Below are 19531 nucleotides of genomic sequence, written 5' to 3'. Positions count from 1 at the left end.
ATAGGTAAACCAGAAAAATAGATAGAGATAAGCCAATCTGAGGACCATCTCATGTATCTGTTTGTGATATACAGTGTCTGAATTCAGTAATTCTTCTCTTCTGTGCTGGCAGTTCATTATTAGCTTTTCGTTAGTCAGTGCTGAGACACCTTCTCTTTGGCACCACAGGCATTCATATGCCTATAGGAGAGTGAAAAAGTCTGACTCACTTCTGAATTTCTTTATTCCCTTACAAGATTGCTTTTATGTTGCAACTCTGCAGGAATAACTTAAACTCTCCATTCTAATTGGTTATTCAAGTGTTACCAATAGTTTGAGACTGGTGTAGGCCTTTCAACAACTCGTGTATTCTGAATGGTTTATAAAATCTGACAGAAGCCATGTTTAAGGTAATATTAAAAATAGATATTAGGCAGTACCTATAGAAATTTAAAACCTAAGTCAGTCTAGTGAAGATAAAGGACAGTACTATGAGCATACTTTGATAAATGCTGCTACTCAACTTCTGGTTCTTGATGGCTTGTCAAGGAGAGTGAAAAGCAAGAGAGTCTGTAGGTACAGTAAAATAGTGCTAGTACTCTGCTTTGTTCTGGACCATGAAGATATACCAAGAAATAAAGGAGCACAAGGTACAAAGCAAATAGGGTAAGATTGCTGTGGGGTAAGCTTTCTCATAGGGCTCCCAGAGTGCAATACTGCAGAGATGTGTCTGTACTGAAACTTGAAGTTAAATCAGGTTGAGCTCTTTGGTGTGATAAATTTGGTGCAAGAAAATGGAGATTTAAAGGACAGATTTTAAAAAGGGAAGTGGTGATCTTGTTGTCTTTTCTCTCCCTTGTTCCATATCTGGTTCTTTCATCCTTTCAGCAGCTCTCAAATGCCCATGGCAGTAGAATTAAAATAATGCCTGTCTTGGCCAGCCAAGCAGCATCCACAGGCAGTGGGCAAACCAAGCCAATGCAGGTACTGCCAAGTGATGGCAGGCAGAGGATTTTGTGGGAGCTAAAAATGCTGTCAGAGGGGGATACTGGAGTGGGAACAAGTTGTGGCTTTTTTGTTGGCCATCATGGGAAATAAAAAAACCCTGAAGTACTTGATGTGTCCTCAAGGTTAGGAAATATAAGCCGGTGAGTGAGCTCACTCTCATTTGTGTGCTGTTAAGAGCTGTGGAGAGTAGTGTGCTCATAGAATCAGAGGATATCCTGAGTTAGAAGGTACATGGATCATCAGAGTCCAACCTCTGGCCTTGCAAGTAATTGAGGAAGTAATGGAAGTGTTGCCAAGTTATGCTACAGAACTAAAAAAAAATACATTAATCAAAGTGAACTTTGCAAAAAAAGGATAAAATTACTTTAAAAGTTTGCTTATGGGCATGATTTCAGAAAAACCTGCATTGAAATTTCTTATGTTTTGTTAAAGTTGCTGACTTAAATGTTTTTGTTACCACAGGAAATTGTAACTTTTCTATTGCTTATTGCTGTTATCGGGCAAGTTGATTGATAAGCACAGAAGGGAAGTTTCTTAGCACTGTTTTCTGCACAAACTGCACAGTAATTTTTTGGGTTTTTTTTGTTTTTTTTTTTTTTTTTGCCTTTAGGAAAAAGGAACAGGGAAGGCTTGATGCAGGTGTATGCCAAAAAAAAAAGTATGTAGGGAACTCAACTGATGAAAACATCTAGCTTCCAGTGCTAGAAATGCCTCATGTTTTGAGTAACTGTGCTTAAATTATTTAAGTGAGAAACAGTTCCCATTGAAACTAAATATGTGAGCTGTGATGTTTATATTAGGTTATTTCCTGTTTTTAAGATCTGTTACTTGTATTGACAAAATAATGGTTTTGCTGATAGTCTAATCCTGCAGAGTGACCTCTTCATATTCTTGCTGTGGGTGATTTAACAGCAAACTAGACTTTTTTAAAATATCCTCATAGTTAAAGATGAATCATGATGACAGGAACATTGTTTATGAGAAGCAGAAATGAAGTCACATGTAAACCTCAACCCGTAATTAAGGGGTTGTGCAGGGGAAGAGACTCCAACTATTGCTGCAGCTATAATTTTAGCAATCTAAAGGGTGAAGTGCTTACCTAGTGCTTGCTAATGACAGTGAGCTGCAGGGGAGCTTCAGTTTTTTTAGACAGTGGAACTGGTAAGTATTTGATGTAATGCTATCTGGTAAAGCAATGAAATTACTTCTAATGGTGTTTTTATCTCTTGGACCTATCAGATACACAGGGGCAACCCATCAGAGACTAGCTAATTATGTCCTTTCAGTCTGTGAACACTTTGCATTTGTATTTGAGAACTGAGCTCTGCTCCACTACATTGAACTCAGAGCTTCTCAGTCATTGAAGTGGGTTGGGTGAAATAGGATAAAAGAAATAAGCTCTTTTCTGAAATAGCCAGTGAACTCTTCTTGCTAATGTCCTCTTCCCTTGTCTCATATGCTGTTAGTTTTATATCCAAGTAGCATAGTTCTGTGCTCTCACGGGATAGAAATTTCAGTGAGAACAGAAAATAAGTATCAGACCAGTGTAGTAATACCAAGATTGAAATAATTTTGGTAAAACAATCTTGCTCTTATGGAATATCAGATCAAACCTTTTTCTGGAGACTCTACTTTTAAGAAAAGAGGCTTCAAGTTGACTTATGTTTTTCAGTGTCTTCTATGTGAAACTGGTGCACTTGAGAAAACACCTGAGAGCATTCTCCCTTGTGATACAGTTTCTGTATGTGAACAGAAGTTGAGTCTTATTTCATGTTACTTTTTTATTTGTAGACATCTGAACATGGTGAATAGTGTCTGCAAATTCCTCTGAACAGCTTTAATACTTGCATTACTATGTTTTAAAACAAGAAGGTATAAAACCAACCTTTTTTCTTATCTTCTAGGAGGAGGAGTTGAGAAAAAGTGGAGAGGCAAAGTATTTCCACCTAAATGATGACCTGCATGTTTTAATTGAAGTGTTTGCTCCCCCTGCCGAAGCATATGCCAGAATGGGACATGCACTGGAAGAAATCAAGAAGTTCCTCATTCCTGTTAGTATTTTTTTTTTTTAATGAGAATTCTGGTAGTCTTGAGTGAGAAATGTTATCTCTAAAACTAAGCAAGCTGGTCTAGTGGGATGAGGTGGTGGTGGGGTTGGAACTAGTTAATCTCAAGGTCCCTTCCAACCCAAACCATTCTATGAACAGTGCACAGTATTGGTCAGGTCATGTTGCTTAATTTCCTTCATTTGTGAAAGAAATGGTGATGTTTACAAATAGTTTTCATTTTGATATAGACAGTTAAAGGGTGAATCTGTAACATGAGTGTCCACACACTCATCTCATGTATGACCTGTAGTAAGAAAGCAACTCATTCTTGCTTAACTGGTCATGTGCAAAATATCTAAATCTAAAAATAATTGTGAGAACATGTAAAATGTGAAGCTTTTCTATGTTCTTGGCGTATGGGAAGCGTCAGCATAGGGTTCTATTACACTAAGAGTGAATGAATTTGAAGTTGTAGTACTTCTCACTCGTGATCCTGGTTTAGTGTTCAGTGATGAAAATCAATACAATTTTATCTTGTATCTTTATTTTTATTACAAAGCTACTGATATTGGAGTTATACTTGTCTTCTGGTGTATACTTCAGCTTGCCATGTATGGATGTACAAAATGAGATCCAATTTCCAGTACAAGTTTGTACTCCAGGTTTGGGATATATCTAGGTAATGGGTTTCTAGCCTCTTTCTGCAGAAGACAACTTTACTTGCTTCTCATGTAAGGATCAGCTTCACTGCTTTGCAGTATTAAACTGCTTGGATCAATCCAACCTGTCTTAGGAAGCTAGGACACTTGAGGTGATGTTACTCTGTGAAGTTCCTAACTATTAGCTCTTCAGTGCACATTCTTCAGTCTTTATTGGTGATTAAAGGAATGAATATAGAAAGCAAAGCTTTCTCAAGGTACATCAGCTTTTGTTTATTTTTACTGCTGGAAATGTTATCCAAGTGTCTTGATTTGTGTCACATCTTGGAAGTGTGGGAGACTTGGCTAAGGAAACTTTACTAAGGCATATATCAGTATATAAATGTTTGAGTGGAATCAGTGCATGTGTATTGGGTACTGTTGGGGATGTCTGCTGTACAGCCACTGCAGCCTATTGGATAGAAGTGATAGCTGTATTCTAGGGTGGAGCAGTTGGTGCTGATGACCCAGCAGTGCTCCTGTGTGCATTTTGAGGATGGTAGCTTGTACCTAACTTAGTTTAGATCCATGTAACCACACTGAATGTTTAGGCACTGGAATAGGCTTCCCAGAGAAGTGATCACAGCACCAAGCCTGACAGTTCAAGGAGCGTTTGGACAATTGCTCTCAGGCACATGGTGCAATTCTTGGGGTTGTCCTCTGCAAGGCCAGGAGTTGAACTTCGAGATCCCTGTGGGTCCCTTCAAACTCAAGATATTCTATGAAACTAAGTCCCCAGGTGACTGGATTTGTGGGCTCCTGGAGTGTTTCTTCTGGCCTGTTTTTGTCTGTATGAAAGATAGTTCATATGCCCCAATACTACGCCATGGCATGATCCAAAGAAGTGATGATCATCAGGAGGTTCATTAGGAATACATCCTGGTTAGAAACAAGAGTAATGTAGATACACCTTGAGACAATCCAAAACCAAAGAGATGTCCTGGGCATTATGTTCTCATTTATAAAGAATCAAGCACCACATTGTAACTTTGTCTGCAGGTTCCAAACACCTTTTTTTGTGATGTATATGACAAGATGTAAATAAGCACACTATTATTCAGACATCAGGGGATACTTGACAGAGTATTTGTAGGAATATTGGGCTGTCAAAGGTTGCTAGTGCCAAAGGTTACTGTATTTACATGATTCATGGTTTAATGGTGTGAAGAGATAAGGGAGAATTAAGTTCTTGGTTATTCTAGTGAGCAAACAGCTACTTTCTTTTTAGGTGGAAATATGCTCAGTTTGATAAGTCCTTTTGCATGTGCTGGAAGTAAGGATATGTCTGATCCCCCTGCCCCCTTTTGTCAGAGATCTTATTTTTCTTCATTGGGCTTGACTTCCCTAATGTTGTCATAAATGAAGTAAGCTTATCAAAACCTGGTTGTTACTGTGCTAAGCCAGGAGAATTACAGACTGATAATGAGCAATTCCATTTGCTGGGTGTGCACTTTTCCATCTCCATTTTTGATCATTGCCACTTTATTGTACTGAGCTGAATTGATGCTATGTAATCTTTTCTGAACTATGGGATCAAGCCAACACTGTCTTAATTTCCCTTTGGCTTTTCAAATGTAATCTTATCAGAATGGCTCTAAATGCCTTAGTCTCTTCTGCCTGGACCCCCCCTGCAGCAGCCACTGAAGGAAGCAATAAGGAGCAGCTTTTTCCTCTCTAGAACTACTGTCTGATTTAGTGGTGAATGCAACTTGATTTTATTTTCTATGAGGTCTGTAGTGGTTTTCTTAAGAAATTATTTGGTTTAGTTCAGACAAGTCCTGCTATGAGTACATATGATTAAGATCATAATTGGTATTCTCCTTACAATGTAAGCTAACTATGCCTTCCTACAATTTTAAATGCCGGCCGTACTTCATGAATATGGTTATTGTTCTGTTTTCAGATCAGTCCTGAAGATAAAATCACATTTGGTGCTAGAATGCAGGACACAAAATATCCTTGTGGTAGATGACTATAGCAAAAATGCTTCAGCCGCTCTTACTGGATCTTTGGATGCATAGTTAAGCACCTTTGCATTGAAGTTCAGCCTCAAGCAGCTGCAGTGGTTTAAATTCCTTTAAACTATTGGCATAACTCAAACCAAAACACTGGAGTTTTTTGGCTGTGCTTATGTTGCCTTGACTCTCACCAGTCCTCTGCAGGTAGAATTGTGGCTTCTGACTTCAAGTATATTATTTGTCTTCCTTTAAATTAGCCAATCCCTTTGTTATGGCCACACCCTCTGGTCAGCACCCTGTTTGACTATTATATTAGTGAGTGTTCTGCTTGATATTAATTATCTCAGAATTACTTCTGTCAGGACAAAAAGCCAGGTACTTTCAACCTCACCTCCCTCTGGTTCCTGAATTATACCATGATTTCAAGGCCAGGTTGAATGGAGCCCTGAGCAACCTGGTCTAATGGAAGATGTCCCTGTCCATGTCAAGGAGGTTGGAACTAGATGACCTTTAAGGTCCTCTCCTTCCCAAACCATTTTGTGATTCTATGATTACTGCAGTTGTGGGCATTAGAACTTGCCTTACTCTATTTTGTGGTTTGTTTTATTATTTTAGACTACTGCTTGATTTTTGAGTAGTGGTTGCCATTTCTTTTGACAGCTGCAGCACTAATTTTCTTTTTCCATTAGCTGCCAGAATTATTTTCCTTGTCTTTAAAGCAAAGTATAGAAGATATGTCTTTGAGAGAACAATATTTAGCAGTTACAATGACAAATCACAAGTTTTTCTAATAGTCTGTTTACCTTCTGCATATTGGGTTTTTACAATGTGATGATGAAATGTCATTTAATGGCATTTGGATGAACTTGGTGACCTTTGGGAACTCTCAGACTTTTCCTTAAGCAACCTGGCAAATAACTGTAAGGTGTAAAGAAAAAAAAATGTAGCTGGAAACTTGGTAACAGTTGATTGCTCACTGCCAGGGTCAAGATCTACTTGAGGGTTTTGCAAAGCTGCAAAGGGTTTTGTAGGGATCTGTCCTAACATTATATAAAAACAATGGCTTTGCTAATAGTTTGAGTGATAGATCAAAATAAGGTCTTAAGTTAGTGATCTCAAGGAGAGCAGCTACCAATGTGTTGATCTGTCTGGATAAAAATTGTAGATAAAACTTAAAAGAATGTTGTTTAGTTGGATCATGTAAGTAATTCTGTCTGGGATGAAAATCTCTTACATGTTTCTTGATGTAGCCATTCATACACCCTCCACATTTGTGGAAGACTGTATTTAGTCAGAATGGCAATGTGTTCATAAAATGAGAATTGAAATTCAGCAGCAGCATTAGACTGAAATTTAAGTGCTGCCACTGCTGAAGCTGTACACAGGAGGAGTGCAGTCTGAAGAGTTTCCATGTCCATCTTCTAGGTGAGAAAGATTGTCTCCTTAATTTGACTTGAATTGTACTGTTTTCCAGCAGAGAGTATTCATAAATTGACCATCTGTTACTTTTAATTGAAGAATCCATTTCAGAGTCTAATGGTTTAACATTGCTGCTTATCGTGGCTTCCTTGTACTGCCCCTTCACTCCATATCCTCCTGCTGCCTCTGGCATGTGTGATAAGGACCATATTTTCTGTTCTGTGCTTTGCACAGTGAAGCCCTTGTCTGTGACCTAAGGCTGCTGTGCTAGTAATGTGCTGCAGGAAAATGAGAGCATCAGGGAGAAAAGTAGAAAAAGGACCCAACATGCACAGTGGCAACCCAGGCACATCTTTGCTAAGGAATTAAATGAAATTAATATAAAATGATCAAAGGTATTTTTCCAGGAGTCCAATTCTGAAGAGGACATTTTGTGGAGAAGTTATAAAGAGCGTCTCTGATACAGACTGCCAGAACTTGGGTACCTGTATGTTGGTGGTACAGTTCCTTGTCATTTTTTGTCAAGATCAAAGTTTTGTTCCATGCATTACATAGAATTTTGCATTTATAGACAGTTCTAATCCGGCAACAAATATAAAATGTGTTTCTGCACACTAGTTGGCCAGAAGAGTGTTCAACTTCCTGTTTCTAATCTACTCTCTGCAATGGATTGGTTGGATATTGGGTTCCAGCTGTTTAATAATGGAATTGGTTTCTCAAAAGCTTCAATTATGCCATTTGAAACAGTTAATTCAGTCTTTGAGACCTTTTTCTTCATATTTGCTAGTTGATTTCTGATACTAAATAGGAGATAATCTCAGGTGGGCAATTGAAGTTAAATTTCAGAAGCTGTTCAAAACAGCTTGGACAAAATGCTATTAAAGTGCCACTTTTAACACTAGTAACTACCTTCAGCAATGACATTGGAAGGAGAACTTTCTTATTTTTGTTTGTAGAAATCTAGGAGAAGCAGAATGTTTCAAGGATAACTGAGATATTTGAATTCATGGAAGTTTTAATCTCCTTTCAATTCAGGATTATGTTTCAGAGTTGTCTGTAAGACTTCCTGACAGTCTTTTGGTACCTGTGTAGTGAATAAATGTAATAAACTCAGATTTGTATTTAGGTGCAGATTCTTTGTTTTGCAATTGAATTGAAAAATGGGTAGTATTAGAACAAACCTTCTTTCTTGAGATGGGAGGATTTGCAGAAGGTAAGGGCTGTTTATCAGAAGTATCACTCCATTCCTGTGGAAGGACCTATTAGTATTTTGATAGTTTATATGTATGCACATTCAGTAAGATATTTCTTTGATTCACCTTTATGGGTACGTTCTTTTTGGCTCACTTGAAGCAGAGGATAAATGATAGAAAAATGTGTAGCTCAAGTGTTCAGTGCTGCATCTGTTTTATTCCTGTGGGATGTGCTTGTCTTGGAGGTTGGCTCAAGGTCTCTGAAAGCTGCGTGTTTGACAAGTACCATATTAATTCCATGTATAAAAACTTGAAATTTCTTTTTGCTAGACCTTTAGAATAGAGGTTTTGTGCAGACAGAAATAAGATATGTCCTCAGCTTCTTTACTGTTGCATATTATAGAATTTAATTTTTGACCTCTTTTGTAGATAATGTTGCATGTGTGTGTTGACTGAATGTCCTTGTTCGTTCTTTAACTCTTGATTTTAAAGGTGTGGATATTTAATCTATCCCTTCATTTTCATGGACTACTCTCAACAGTGTACTTATTCTTTATTACTTTGCATCACCAGGCACTGGGATTTTTCCTGCTCTTAACACACAGTCATTCTACAGTTGGTACTACAAACAGGATCTCAGTTCAGAATATCAGACCTTGATTTTTTTGTTGTTTCATCCTATCTCTGCAGCATTCTAACATTAGCATTTTAATTGGTAAAGCTATATAGAAATAATATACAAAAGGAAAGAAACACATTCCTGAGCAAAAATGGCAATTAAAATGTAGAATTTTTAAATTTTGTGACTGAGTAATATTCCTGTCTTATTGTGCATGTTAAACTTTTTCAGTGGGATGTTCAACTTTTTAAGAGGAAACTTTCAGGAGCAGTGTTTGCTGGGAGTGGTGGGTGAACAGTTTGGTTTTTTTCTCACTCTCTCCCCCCTGTTTTAGGACTACAATGATGAAATCAGACAGGCACAGCTTCAAGAATTGACATATTTAAATGGTGGTTCAGAAACTGCAGAAGTTCCAGTTGTTCGTGGAAAAGCATCTATTCGAGCAAGAGGAGTGCCAGTTCCTGCTTTGTCCAGGTAAATGGAATTTCATTGGTATGTACATGTTAGACTTCTCCCTTGAAACACAATTTCCCCCAGAGTACAACAGTAAAATACAGGAAGGACTCCCGAAAGAAGAGTTTAAAAAAATCAGGGAAACAACCTTACTTTATTAATAGTCTAATGAGTATGGACTAAATTAACAGTGGTGCTGGATTTTGTCTTGACATTGGAATGCTGCCTTTGTTAAGCAATGTACATCATCCAAGGTGTTCAACCTTACTGTGAACATCTTGACTTGCAACCTTGAGTTACTCCTTAGGTGCATGTGGGGTCTGTCTTTGGGCCCTGTGGAGTTCACTGCTTTGAAAAACTGGTAAATCTCTCTTGATTGACATATGAATTTCATACAATATCTCTAACAGAATATATGTATTCCTTTTTTACTATTGGTAAGTTTTCATAGTCATGATGAAATGATAGAGAAGTGCTCTGGAGTCTGAGTGGCATTTTTGTGAAAAGTGGCGCTTGTTTGATTCAGGAATAGGCGAAGTCTGCTGCTTTTTTTGCTTTGTTTTTCTTTGTCACAGGAAATGTTTTACTTTTACTCCAGCATCCCCTTTCTTCCTTGCAGTACTGAGATGACAGTTTCAACTCGTTCGAGTCCTGAAATGTGAAAACAAAAAGTAAATAAAGTTCAGAACTGTTTGTGTTACAGTACAGAGTTGGTGGTTGCAGCAGCTAAGTGTGACTGTTTCCTATAGCAAACTATTTTCTTCAGTTGTGGCTACAGTTTCTGTTATTGCAACTTGAAACTCGCATTTCAGCTTCTAAAATAATTAAAATATAATACTCTGAAGTGTTTTACCTCAAGATAAAAGCATGTTAGAAGAACCAGCACTAAGGAAATACTCCATTTATACAGTTCTGCCTAGTTACGTGTATCCTGATAATGATTGCAAATGCATTGCCGAGTGAATCTTAAATCCAAGAATTTATATGTACTGTAGGTCATGTCCTGTGAGAAAAAATTTCTCTCAATCAACAAACTTTTGTTCTTGTATTAAGTAATACTGTGTAATATATATATTCTTCTTTTCTTGATTTTGATGTTCTGAGTAGTGGTAATTATATACCAAGTTTCACCTCTTTATCGCTGTAATCAGCTAAAAGTACAAAAGTACTTTCAAATTAGAGACCTCATTTGATTTTTGGAGATTTTTTTTTTTGCAAATTTTATTTCAGGTCTTAACTGTTTGTAACTTGGCCGTAGATGCCTGTAATGGCTCTGCTACAGATAAATTTGCAGTACTATTTCAAGTTTGTTTTATTTTTCATGTCCTTCAGCTATTTCTGCGATACCGAAATTGTTTGGTCTGATCTTATTGCTAAAGCTTGATAACTAATTTCCTGCTAGTACCTAGTATGTGCATATGTAAATAACTTTTTATAGTACTGCATTTCTAACATGGCTAGTTCTATCCTATGGATTTTGGGAAATTATCTTTCCAAATCTGTATTTTTAAGTAAGAGATACATGCTGTTACATAGTTCACAGTATGCCTCGTAGTTGGCCTACAATAATTATCTTCAGGGTAAATTTAAGTGTTATTAGTCTTTGGTTTGGATATGACAGTAAAAGGTTGTGGTTTTGTCATTTCTCATATATGTTCTAAAGAAAAGGAAAAGGATATTGGTTTGTTTGACTTGTCCTTGCTTCAAGGCTTGTCTTAAACTCCAAGACTTTTTGCCCTAAAATTGAAGCTGTTATCATATTCCTGAAATGAAATTCAGTGCTGTTGCTACTCAGATTCTACAGCCATTGAGCTGAAGATTTCGAACTCAGTTATAATGCTCTGATTCTTTTTTAACAGAAATGGATTTCAGTGAGTAATACTTTTGTTGAAGCAAAGCTTTAAAGGCTTTGTCTCAGTGTTGGATAGAACAGTTTCAATAGAAAACATCTCTGAGATATCCAGGAGAGGTTGAAGCAAAGCCCTCAGAAAACTAGTAAAATGAAGTCTAAAACCTTGATGCTAACCCCTCTTTGTAATCTAGGGAATGGTTTTAAGATACCAACCTTGATATGTGAAACACCTGTTGAGGATGCAATATGAGTGTTTAAGTTCACACATTTTAAGCCTTTATTACTCCTGAATAGTTTCACTTAAAAAAATACTAAACCATGCTTTTTTTCCTCCTTGTCAGACATGTTGAAACTGGAGATAATGCATCTTATCAAATCTGGTTTTAGCTCCATGACAAAATTTTATTTTGTGGGAAACAATACGTTTTTGCTTGCATACAAAAATTTTAACTTGTGCACGGGTATTCCTGTATGGGGTAAATAATTTATTTCCTAATGACTGTGGTTTGGTAACTCTTTATACTTTCTCTGGCTTGTTCCAGATTTTCTTGACTAAATTTTTATGACTTCAGAGCCAAGTAAGGTTTTGAGTGTGAGTCGATGGAATTTGTTCTAGAAGGGCTGTGTGTGTGTTTATGAGCTTTGCCTTTAGCAATGTTCTTTTCTCATAATTGATCTTGGATCTTCTTCCTTTTGCCCTGCCTTGCCCCACAGTTTTTGTCCCTAATGCTGATAAAGATGACCTTCAGATGTAATCAAACACTTCTATTTTCTGTAGTGTTTATGCTGAGCACTTAGCCTATTTTAGCATAGCTGTTTCTTCTGTACAACAAGAGGGGAAAGTGGTGAAAGTCTGGGTTTCATTCCTTTGTGTTTATTATAAACTGACGATGTTCTTAAATTTTTGTTGCTTTTTGGGGCATCTATTTTAAATGATCATACTGGCTGCTTTTTAATTTATTATGGTAGCAAACTTAGAGGATCCATGGTGTTTAATGTGGTGCTGTTATGGTGAGAAGCTAGAAAATGTAACTCTTTCAGAATCAGTGTTTCTTTAATGCATTTTTATTCTCATCCTGAATCAGGGCAAAATAAATAACACAACCAAAATGTAATTTGAGACTTCTGATTAAGTAAAGACTCAAAATAGACATGTTATCATAGTGGAAGATGTCTCTGCTCATGGCAATTGGGTTGAAACTACATGCTCTTTAAGGTCCGTTCCAATACAAACCCTTCTCTGATTCTATACATGATAATGTACACCCCTAAGGACGTTTTGCAACAAAAGTAGCATTTCCTTTCAGAAAAGTCCCATTTGTATTTTAAGAACAAAAATAAGACTTAAGGATCCCTCAATTGTGACTCCGACCAAGATGTCTTAGAAAAGTGAAATTCTAGAGGATGATAATAGTAAGTCTAAGACTGTGGCTAAAGGTTCCTTGATACATTGGGGTGGCATATGGGGAACCAATTCCTGTCACTCTACACCTAGAAATCACTGCTAGAATCACAGAATGGTTTAGATTAGAAGGGACCTTAAGGATCATCTAATTTCAGCCTCTCAGTCATGGGCAGGGACACCTTCCACTAGACCAGGTTGCTCAAAGCCCCTTCCAGCCTGGCCTTGAAAACTTGCAGGGATGGGGCATCCAAAACTTCTGTGGGCAGCCTGTGCCAGTGCCTCACCATCCTCATCATAAATTTGTCTAATCTAAACCTGCCCTCTTTAAATTTAAAGCCATTGTCCCTTGTCCTATCACTACGGACCCTGATAAAACATCTTAATCTTTCTTATAAGCAGCCCCCCTTTGGTATTGAAAGACCACAGTGAGGGAGAGCTGCCTGAGTTCACTCCACAGATTGAGAGGAATTGTATTTGAAAACAGGTATTTTGGTTTCACTGAGGTGAGGGGAGAAGAAAGTAATTTGTCGTAAAGCAAACACCTAGAAATAGTTTCATTAAAGAAATGGTGAATTTCTGGTTTATGCTTTCATGAGAGCGTGGAGGTTTTTTACTTTTCCCATTTATTCTTAATCATATCTCAGTATATGCATGGCTGGGATCCTGATGGTTGAATGACTGTCACTTGGTCTGGGGAAAAATAACTTAAAGGAGGTGTAAGTTAGAAGTAAGATGAGCTGATGTGGATCACTGCTGTGGTGTGTTCACAAATTCCAGCTGTTCCCCTGCCATGTGTCTGGAATCAAGTAGTTTCTTTTTTTGAACAAAACCTTTTTGCATATAATATGTCAGTAGTGAAATGCAAAAGGTCTGTAGCACAAAAGAAATATTTGACAAAGCCAGTTCAGGATCTAGGCCAAAGGCAGGTATTAATGTTCACTGTGTTTTGTTTTAATTTTGTGATCTCCCATCTTCCACAAAATTGAAACATAAACAAATATATGTTTTCAAATAGAAGTATGAAATAAAGCTTCCATGGTGACTCATTTAAAAAAAAAAGTAAGGCAGAAATACAAGTTGTGAGTTGTATCCAGGTATCAGTGTTTAATATTTTAAATTGTCATCACCAAAATAACAGGTCTGTTACTTTTCAGATGTCTAATATAAAACCTAAACAAAAATATTTGCTGTTTAGGGAATATTGAATGTAGCTGGTTGTGATCAAAGGAAGAAAATGTATCAACATCTGGTAACCAAGTTTGTTAGATCTGTTTATTGAACACTCTAAATCCCTGCAGATGTTATAGAACTGTGAATGCTAAAATTAAAGAATTCCAAGTGTTTCCTCATTGAATAATATAGTGTTAGGGAACTTCTTCTAAATTTTACAAGTATTTTATTTTAAAGCTGTTTTTCCATTTACTACTTCTGGGGGGAGATATTGAAAAGCATCTTCATAAATTTTTGTTTGACTGAAATGAAGAAAAGCTGTGAACTGACTCCAGCTGTGATTTTATGATCAGAGTAATTTTACTAACTTAAATATCCAGTGAAAGGTGAAACTTGAAATAAAAATCAGTATGATTTTAGAGCGAAGAAAGTGATATGTGAAAAGATAAAGCAGTTGTTGCTGAGGGCAGCTGGAGAGGAGTATCGGTGAGATGCTTTACCTGCTACTGGGGTCAAGGGCAGTAACTTAGTTTGCTGGAAACAAATCCTAGAAACCTCGTGCAGCAGGAAAGCTGTGACATAGTCGCCATTGTGGAAACGTGATGGGATGACTCTCACGACTGGAGCGCTGCCATGGGTGGCTACAAGCTCTTCAGAAGGGACAGGCAAGGTAGGAGAGGTGGAGGGGTGACTCTACATGTTAGAGAGTCTCTTTACTGTAGAACTCGAGGTCAGTAACGATAAGGTTGAGTGCCTGTGGAGCAGAATCAGGGGTAAGGCCAACAAGGCTGACATCCTGGTGGGAGTCTGTTACAGACTACCCAACCAGGATGATGAGGGTGATGAATTATTCTACAAGCAGCTGGTGGATGTCTCAATCACCAGCCCTTGTTCTCGTGGGTGACTTCAACCTGCCAGATGTCTGCTGGGAACTCCACACAGCAGAGAAGAGGCAGTCTAGGAGAGCCCTAGAGGTATAGAGGAAAATTTCCTGCTCCAGCTGATAAACGAGCCTACCAGGGGTGGGGCCCTGCTAGACCTTCTGTTCACAGGGAGGGACTGGTGGGAGATGCACAGGTCAGAGGCCGTCTGGGGCACAGGGACCATAAAATAATAGAGTTTTCAATACTCAGGGGTGGAAAGAGGGCCATCAATAAAACCTCTACGCTGGACTTCTGCAGGGCAGATTTCGGCCTATTCAGAAGAATGGTTCAGAGTGTACCCTGGGAAACAACCCTTGAAAACAAAGGAGTCCAGGAGGGATGGACATGCTTCAAGAAGGAAGTCTTGAAAGCACAGGAGCAGGCTGTCCCAGTGTGCTGCAAGCCAAGCTGACAGGGAAGACAACCGGTCTGGCTGAACAGGGAGATTTTGAAAGGAAATTAGGGTAAAAAAAGAGAGCTTACCAATTACGGAAAAAAGACTTTAGGAATGTAATTAGGTCACGTAGAAAGAAAATTAGAGAGACAAAGGCACAATTTGAACTCAATCTTACCACTTGTGTTAAGGATAACAAAAAGTCTTTCTAGAGATACATCAATAGCAAAAGGAGGGGCAAGGAAAATCTCCATTCTTTATTGGATGGGGGGAGAACATAGTTATCAAAGGGCTGAGGTATTTAACACCTTCTTTACCTCAGTTTTCAAGAGTAAGACAGGTTGTCCTGAGGACAGCTGGCTTCTGGAGCTTGTAGACAGAGATAAGAAGCTGGATAGCCCCCCTGTAATCCAGGAGGAAAAAGTTAATGACCTGCTGAGCCACTTGGATCCTCACAAGTCTATGGGACCAGATGGGATCCATGCAAGGGTGATGAGGGAGCTGGTGGAAGAGCTCGCCAAGCTGCTCTCTACCATTTACCAACAGTCCTGGCTCACTGGGGATGTCCCAGATGATTGGACATTGGCAAATGTCACGCCAATCCACAAAAAGGGCCGGAAGGAGGACCCAGGAAACCACAGGCCCATCAGCCTGACCTCAGTGCCTGGCAAGGTTATGGAGCAGATCATCCTAAGTACAGTTGAGTCCACCATTAGCTAATTTGCAGATGACACCAAGCTGGGGGGGGAGTGTTGATCAGCTGGAAGGCAGGAGGGCTCTGCAGAGGGACCTGGACAGGCTGGAGAGTTGGGCTGATTCCAACGGGATGAGGTTCAACAAGGCCAAGTGCCGGGTCCTGCACTTTGGCCACAACAACCCCCTGCAGCACTACAGGCTGGGCACAGAGTGGCTGGAGAGCAGCCAGGCAGAAAGGGACCTGGGAGTTTGGATTGACAGGAAGATGAACAGGAGCCAGCAGTGTGCCCAGGTGGCCAAGAAGGGCAATGGCATGGTGGGCTGGATCAGGAACAGTGTGGCCAGCAGGATAGGGAAGTGATTCTTCCCCTGTACTCAGCACTGGTGAGGCCACCCCTGGAGTACTGTGTCCGGTTCTGGGCCCCCCAGTTCAGGAAGGATATTGAGGTGCTGGAGCAGGTCCAGAGGAGAACAATGAGGCTGGTGAAGGGACTTGAGCACAAGTCCTCTGAGGAGAGGCTGAGGTAGCTGGGGTTGTTCAGCCTGGAGAAGAGGAGGCTCAGGGGAGACCTCATCACTCTCTACAACTCCCTGAAAGGAGGTTGTAGCCAGGTGAGGGTTGGTCTCTTCTCCCAGGCAACTATCAGTAAGACAAGAGGGCATGGTCTTAAGCTGTGCTGGGGGAGGTTTAGGTTGGATATTAGGAATAAATTCTTTACAGAGAGGGTAATCAGATTGGAATGGGCTGCCCAGGAAAGTGGTAGATTTTCTGTCCCTGGAGATTTTTAAGATGAGACTGGATGTGACACTTAGTGCCATAATCTGGTGACCACAGTGGTGTTGGATCAAGGGTTGATGATCTCAGTGGTCTTTTCCAACCCAGCTGATTCTGTGATTCTATGAAATGCTATGGGACTACTATAAAGTAGAAATGTCAATTATTATTGCTAATAAAGGCCAAATAGGAAGTATTTAAATTGTATGAATTGGTAAAATGCTATTTTAATGGGAATCAACAATTAGATTAGTACATGTGAATTACTTCCAGACACTCATGAATCTTTTGAGTCTAACACAGTATAAAGTAAATCTAAATGGTATTAGATTTTCTTGAGAATATTCTTCCACACATTAAACTCTTGATTCAAACAATATGTTAATCACAACATACAAGACTTAACTAATACTTTAACTGGGCACAGTAAAGGTGTGCTTTCCAGGTTTATAGACATATACCATTTTCTATCATTACTAGTGTTTACAAGTCCCTTTAGCACAACCTGAGACTTTTGTTATAGGCTTTTTCTCGCCTCCTCTAATGTATGTTTGATAGCTTTATAGATATTGTGCTTCACTTATTCTTTTTATTTTTCTCGCATACGAAAGTGCAAGTATAAGTAATGAAATAAAATAGTGGGAGAAGTCAGGTTCAAACAAAAATAGTTTTCATGATATCTTCAAGGGATGATGTGACATGTGGGAGTTAAATTAGACTATTCCTCCCATTTTATAGTGAATTACTAAATAAGTTATTTAATATTAAATAGTAAATGAGTTACTGGGATTTACTTTATTTGGTCTAGTCCATGGTACCCAGATATAAGAAATAACTTCTTTAATGCAGAGTCAACAAGTTAGTTACCCAGCACTGGGAGTAAAATTATTCAGAATTAAGCTAACAAAATTTTCTGTATGTTTAACGGGGAAGGGTTAACTTCCTTCACTGGATTCACCACTGCCGGATGAATAAATTCAGGAAAATCAAAGCCCAAGTGTTGATAAAGATGAAACAAATATTTCAAATTCTCTCAAAGCCATAATAATCAAGCAGTAAAATGTTTCTTTGAGGGCAGGGCACAATGGTCTCAAGTGCATAGATGGTCATTTTGTTGCTAAAGCGTGTCTGGAAGTGACAATAACAGCACCTGGCTAGAAGGTAGGATTTGCTGAGTGTTTAACTATTAGTATGTGTTTAATAGAAATTACAGTTAATAGGTACTTAAAAATGTAGCAAGAAGACAATCAAACAGTGTCCCCTGTGATGCTTCAGTACTTGTGTATTTGCAGTATCATACACCTGAGGGATTACTGGCAAGGACCTTTTTATTTCATGTGTCCTGAAAATAAAACACTTTAACTCTGTTTCAAAGCTGAAAATACTCAAAGTTTGGAGACAGACATGTGGGAGTTTCAGTGCTCATTTGTGCACACCATTATCCTGGGTATATTGGCAGTCTCAACACCAAAAGATGTTCTTATGGGTACTGGGTTACAGAGGACATTCAAAAGACTTCTGAAAGGTACAGAGGTGACAGCATGGTAGTGAGGAGGGAAAATAAAGACAAAAAGACCTTTCTTGTATTTCAGAATATGAGCAGGTAGTCAAGGCTGACATGGGCTGACAGATGACTGTTTTGATAACTTGCAACTTGTTGTAAAGTTTTTATAAAGAAAATAAAACTAGTTAGTAGGCTCTTAGCCAAGACCAAGAGTTGGTGACGGCAGCTGAACTCTGGGTTGCAGAATGATGTCCTTGGGCAAAGAAGCAAGCATTGAAAGGGGTCTAGGAGCCATGATGTTTGATTTGATGGTAAGGTATCTTGGTGAATGTGATAAAACAGAGCCAAAATGTCTTGATTTGGCTGAAATATGTAGAAGAATTAATTAAGTTTTAGTAGTTGCACCAAGGTTTTTTAATTCCTAGGTGAGACAGTTGTAGAAGAGAAAGCATAGAAAACAGACCTTCTGTGCAGTTTATTCAGAGGCCTAAGAAGCAGGTGATTACTCCTCAAAAATAATTGATTAGATGATGGAAAGGCCAAGAAAGTGAAAGAACAAAATTTCAAAATCAGCTTTATTCAATTTTGTTCTGTCCTGTCACTAGTCACCAGAGAGGAGATCAGCAACTGCTGCTCCACTGCTGCTCTTGAGGAAGACAAGGACCCCTCAGCCTTCTCCATTCCTTTGTTTTTATTGGATCCATCAGATAAGCCTCAGCTGTCATTTCTAGTATGAAGTGCCTTATCTACTTAATTGTTCCTGGTCTGTAAGCTGTTCTAGACTGCGTCATCTTTGACATAATTTCTGTACTTCCAGTTATTTTAGTTTTCTTCAAAATGAGGAAACAAGACTGCGAATATACACAGTTGACTAACGAAGTTGTATGCACTCTTCTTTTTTTCTAATCTTCTTATATTTTCTAATATTTTCTATATTCTACATATTCCAATATTTCTAATTTTTTTTAATATTCTAATATGTATAATTTAACATCCTGACCTCTGGACCAATCTTATTTCTAGATGTTCTATATTTAGTCATACAGCACAACTTATTACTTCATATAATGTTGGGGTGTTTAAATTTACATATGCATATGTATTAGCTCCCAAGTGTCCCCTTTTATAATCTGGGGGTTTTGTGCTATTTTCCTTTCTGAAACATTCAGATTGGGATTCAGATACAGATTAAAGAGTAGGCATCTGAACCCTGTTGCAATTTATACAAGAACAGTGCACTTTTATTTGTTTCTTTTGTTCTGTAATTTGTCTCTAGAACATTGACAGCACTATCCAATGGATTACTGTAAGAACAGCTCTTCAATGAGAACATTGTCTAGTCTTTTTTATTGTGCAGCAAAATCCTCATGTATACATACATGTATACATTCATAGATACACATTGCACTGGTGATCTAGGCTCACTCTGGCAGATTC

General features: G+C 38.5%; 1 protein-coding gene across 4 annotated transcripts in view; it reads left to right on the top strand.

Annotated features, from left to right (window-relative positions):
- Positions 1-19531, top strand: part of KHDRBS3 (KH RNA binding domain containing, signal transduction associated 3) — a 97619-nt gene that overhangs the window by 40200 nt on the left and 37888 nt on the right. For all 4 annotated transcript variants that reach the window (XM_064644269.1, XM_064644259.1, XM_064644248.1 and 1 more), the window contains exons 4-5: positions 2892-3038; positions 9257-9396. In XM_064644269.1, coding sequence (XP_064500339.1) covers positions 2892-3038; positions 9257-9396 — 287 coding nt within the window. The remainder of the gene's footprint in view (positions 1-2891; positions 3039-9256; positions 9397-19531) is intronic.

This window comes from Pseudopipra pipra, chromosome 1, assembly GCF_036250125.1.
Source record: "Pseudopipra pipra isolate bDixPip1 chromosome 1, bDixPip1.hap1, whole genome shotgun sequence".
Classification (NCBI taxonomy): domain Eukaryota; kingdom Metazoa; phylum Chordata; class Aves; order Passeriformes; family Pipridae; genus Pseudopipra; species Pseudopipra pipra.
Note: the sequence above shows the minus strand (reverse complement) of the source record. Positions and strands in the feature narration are given on the sequence as shown.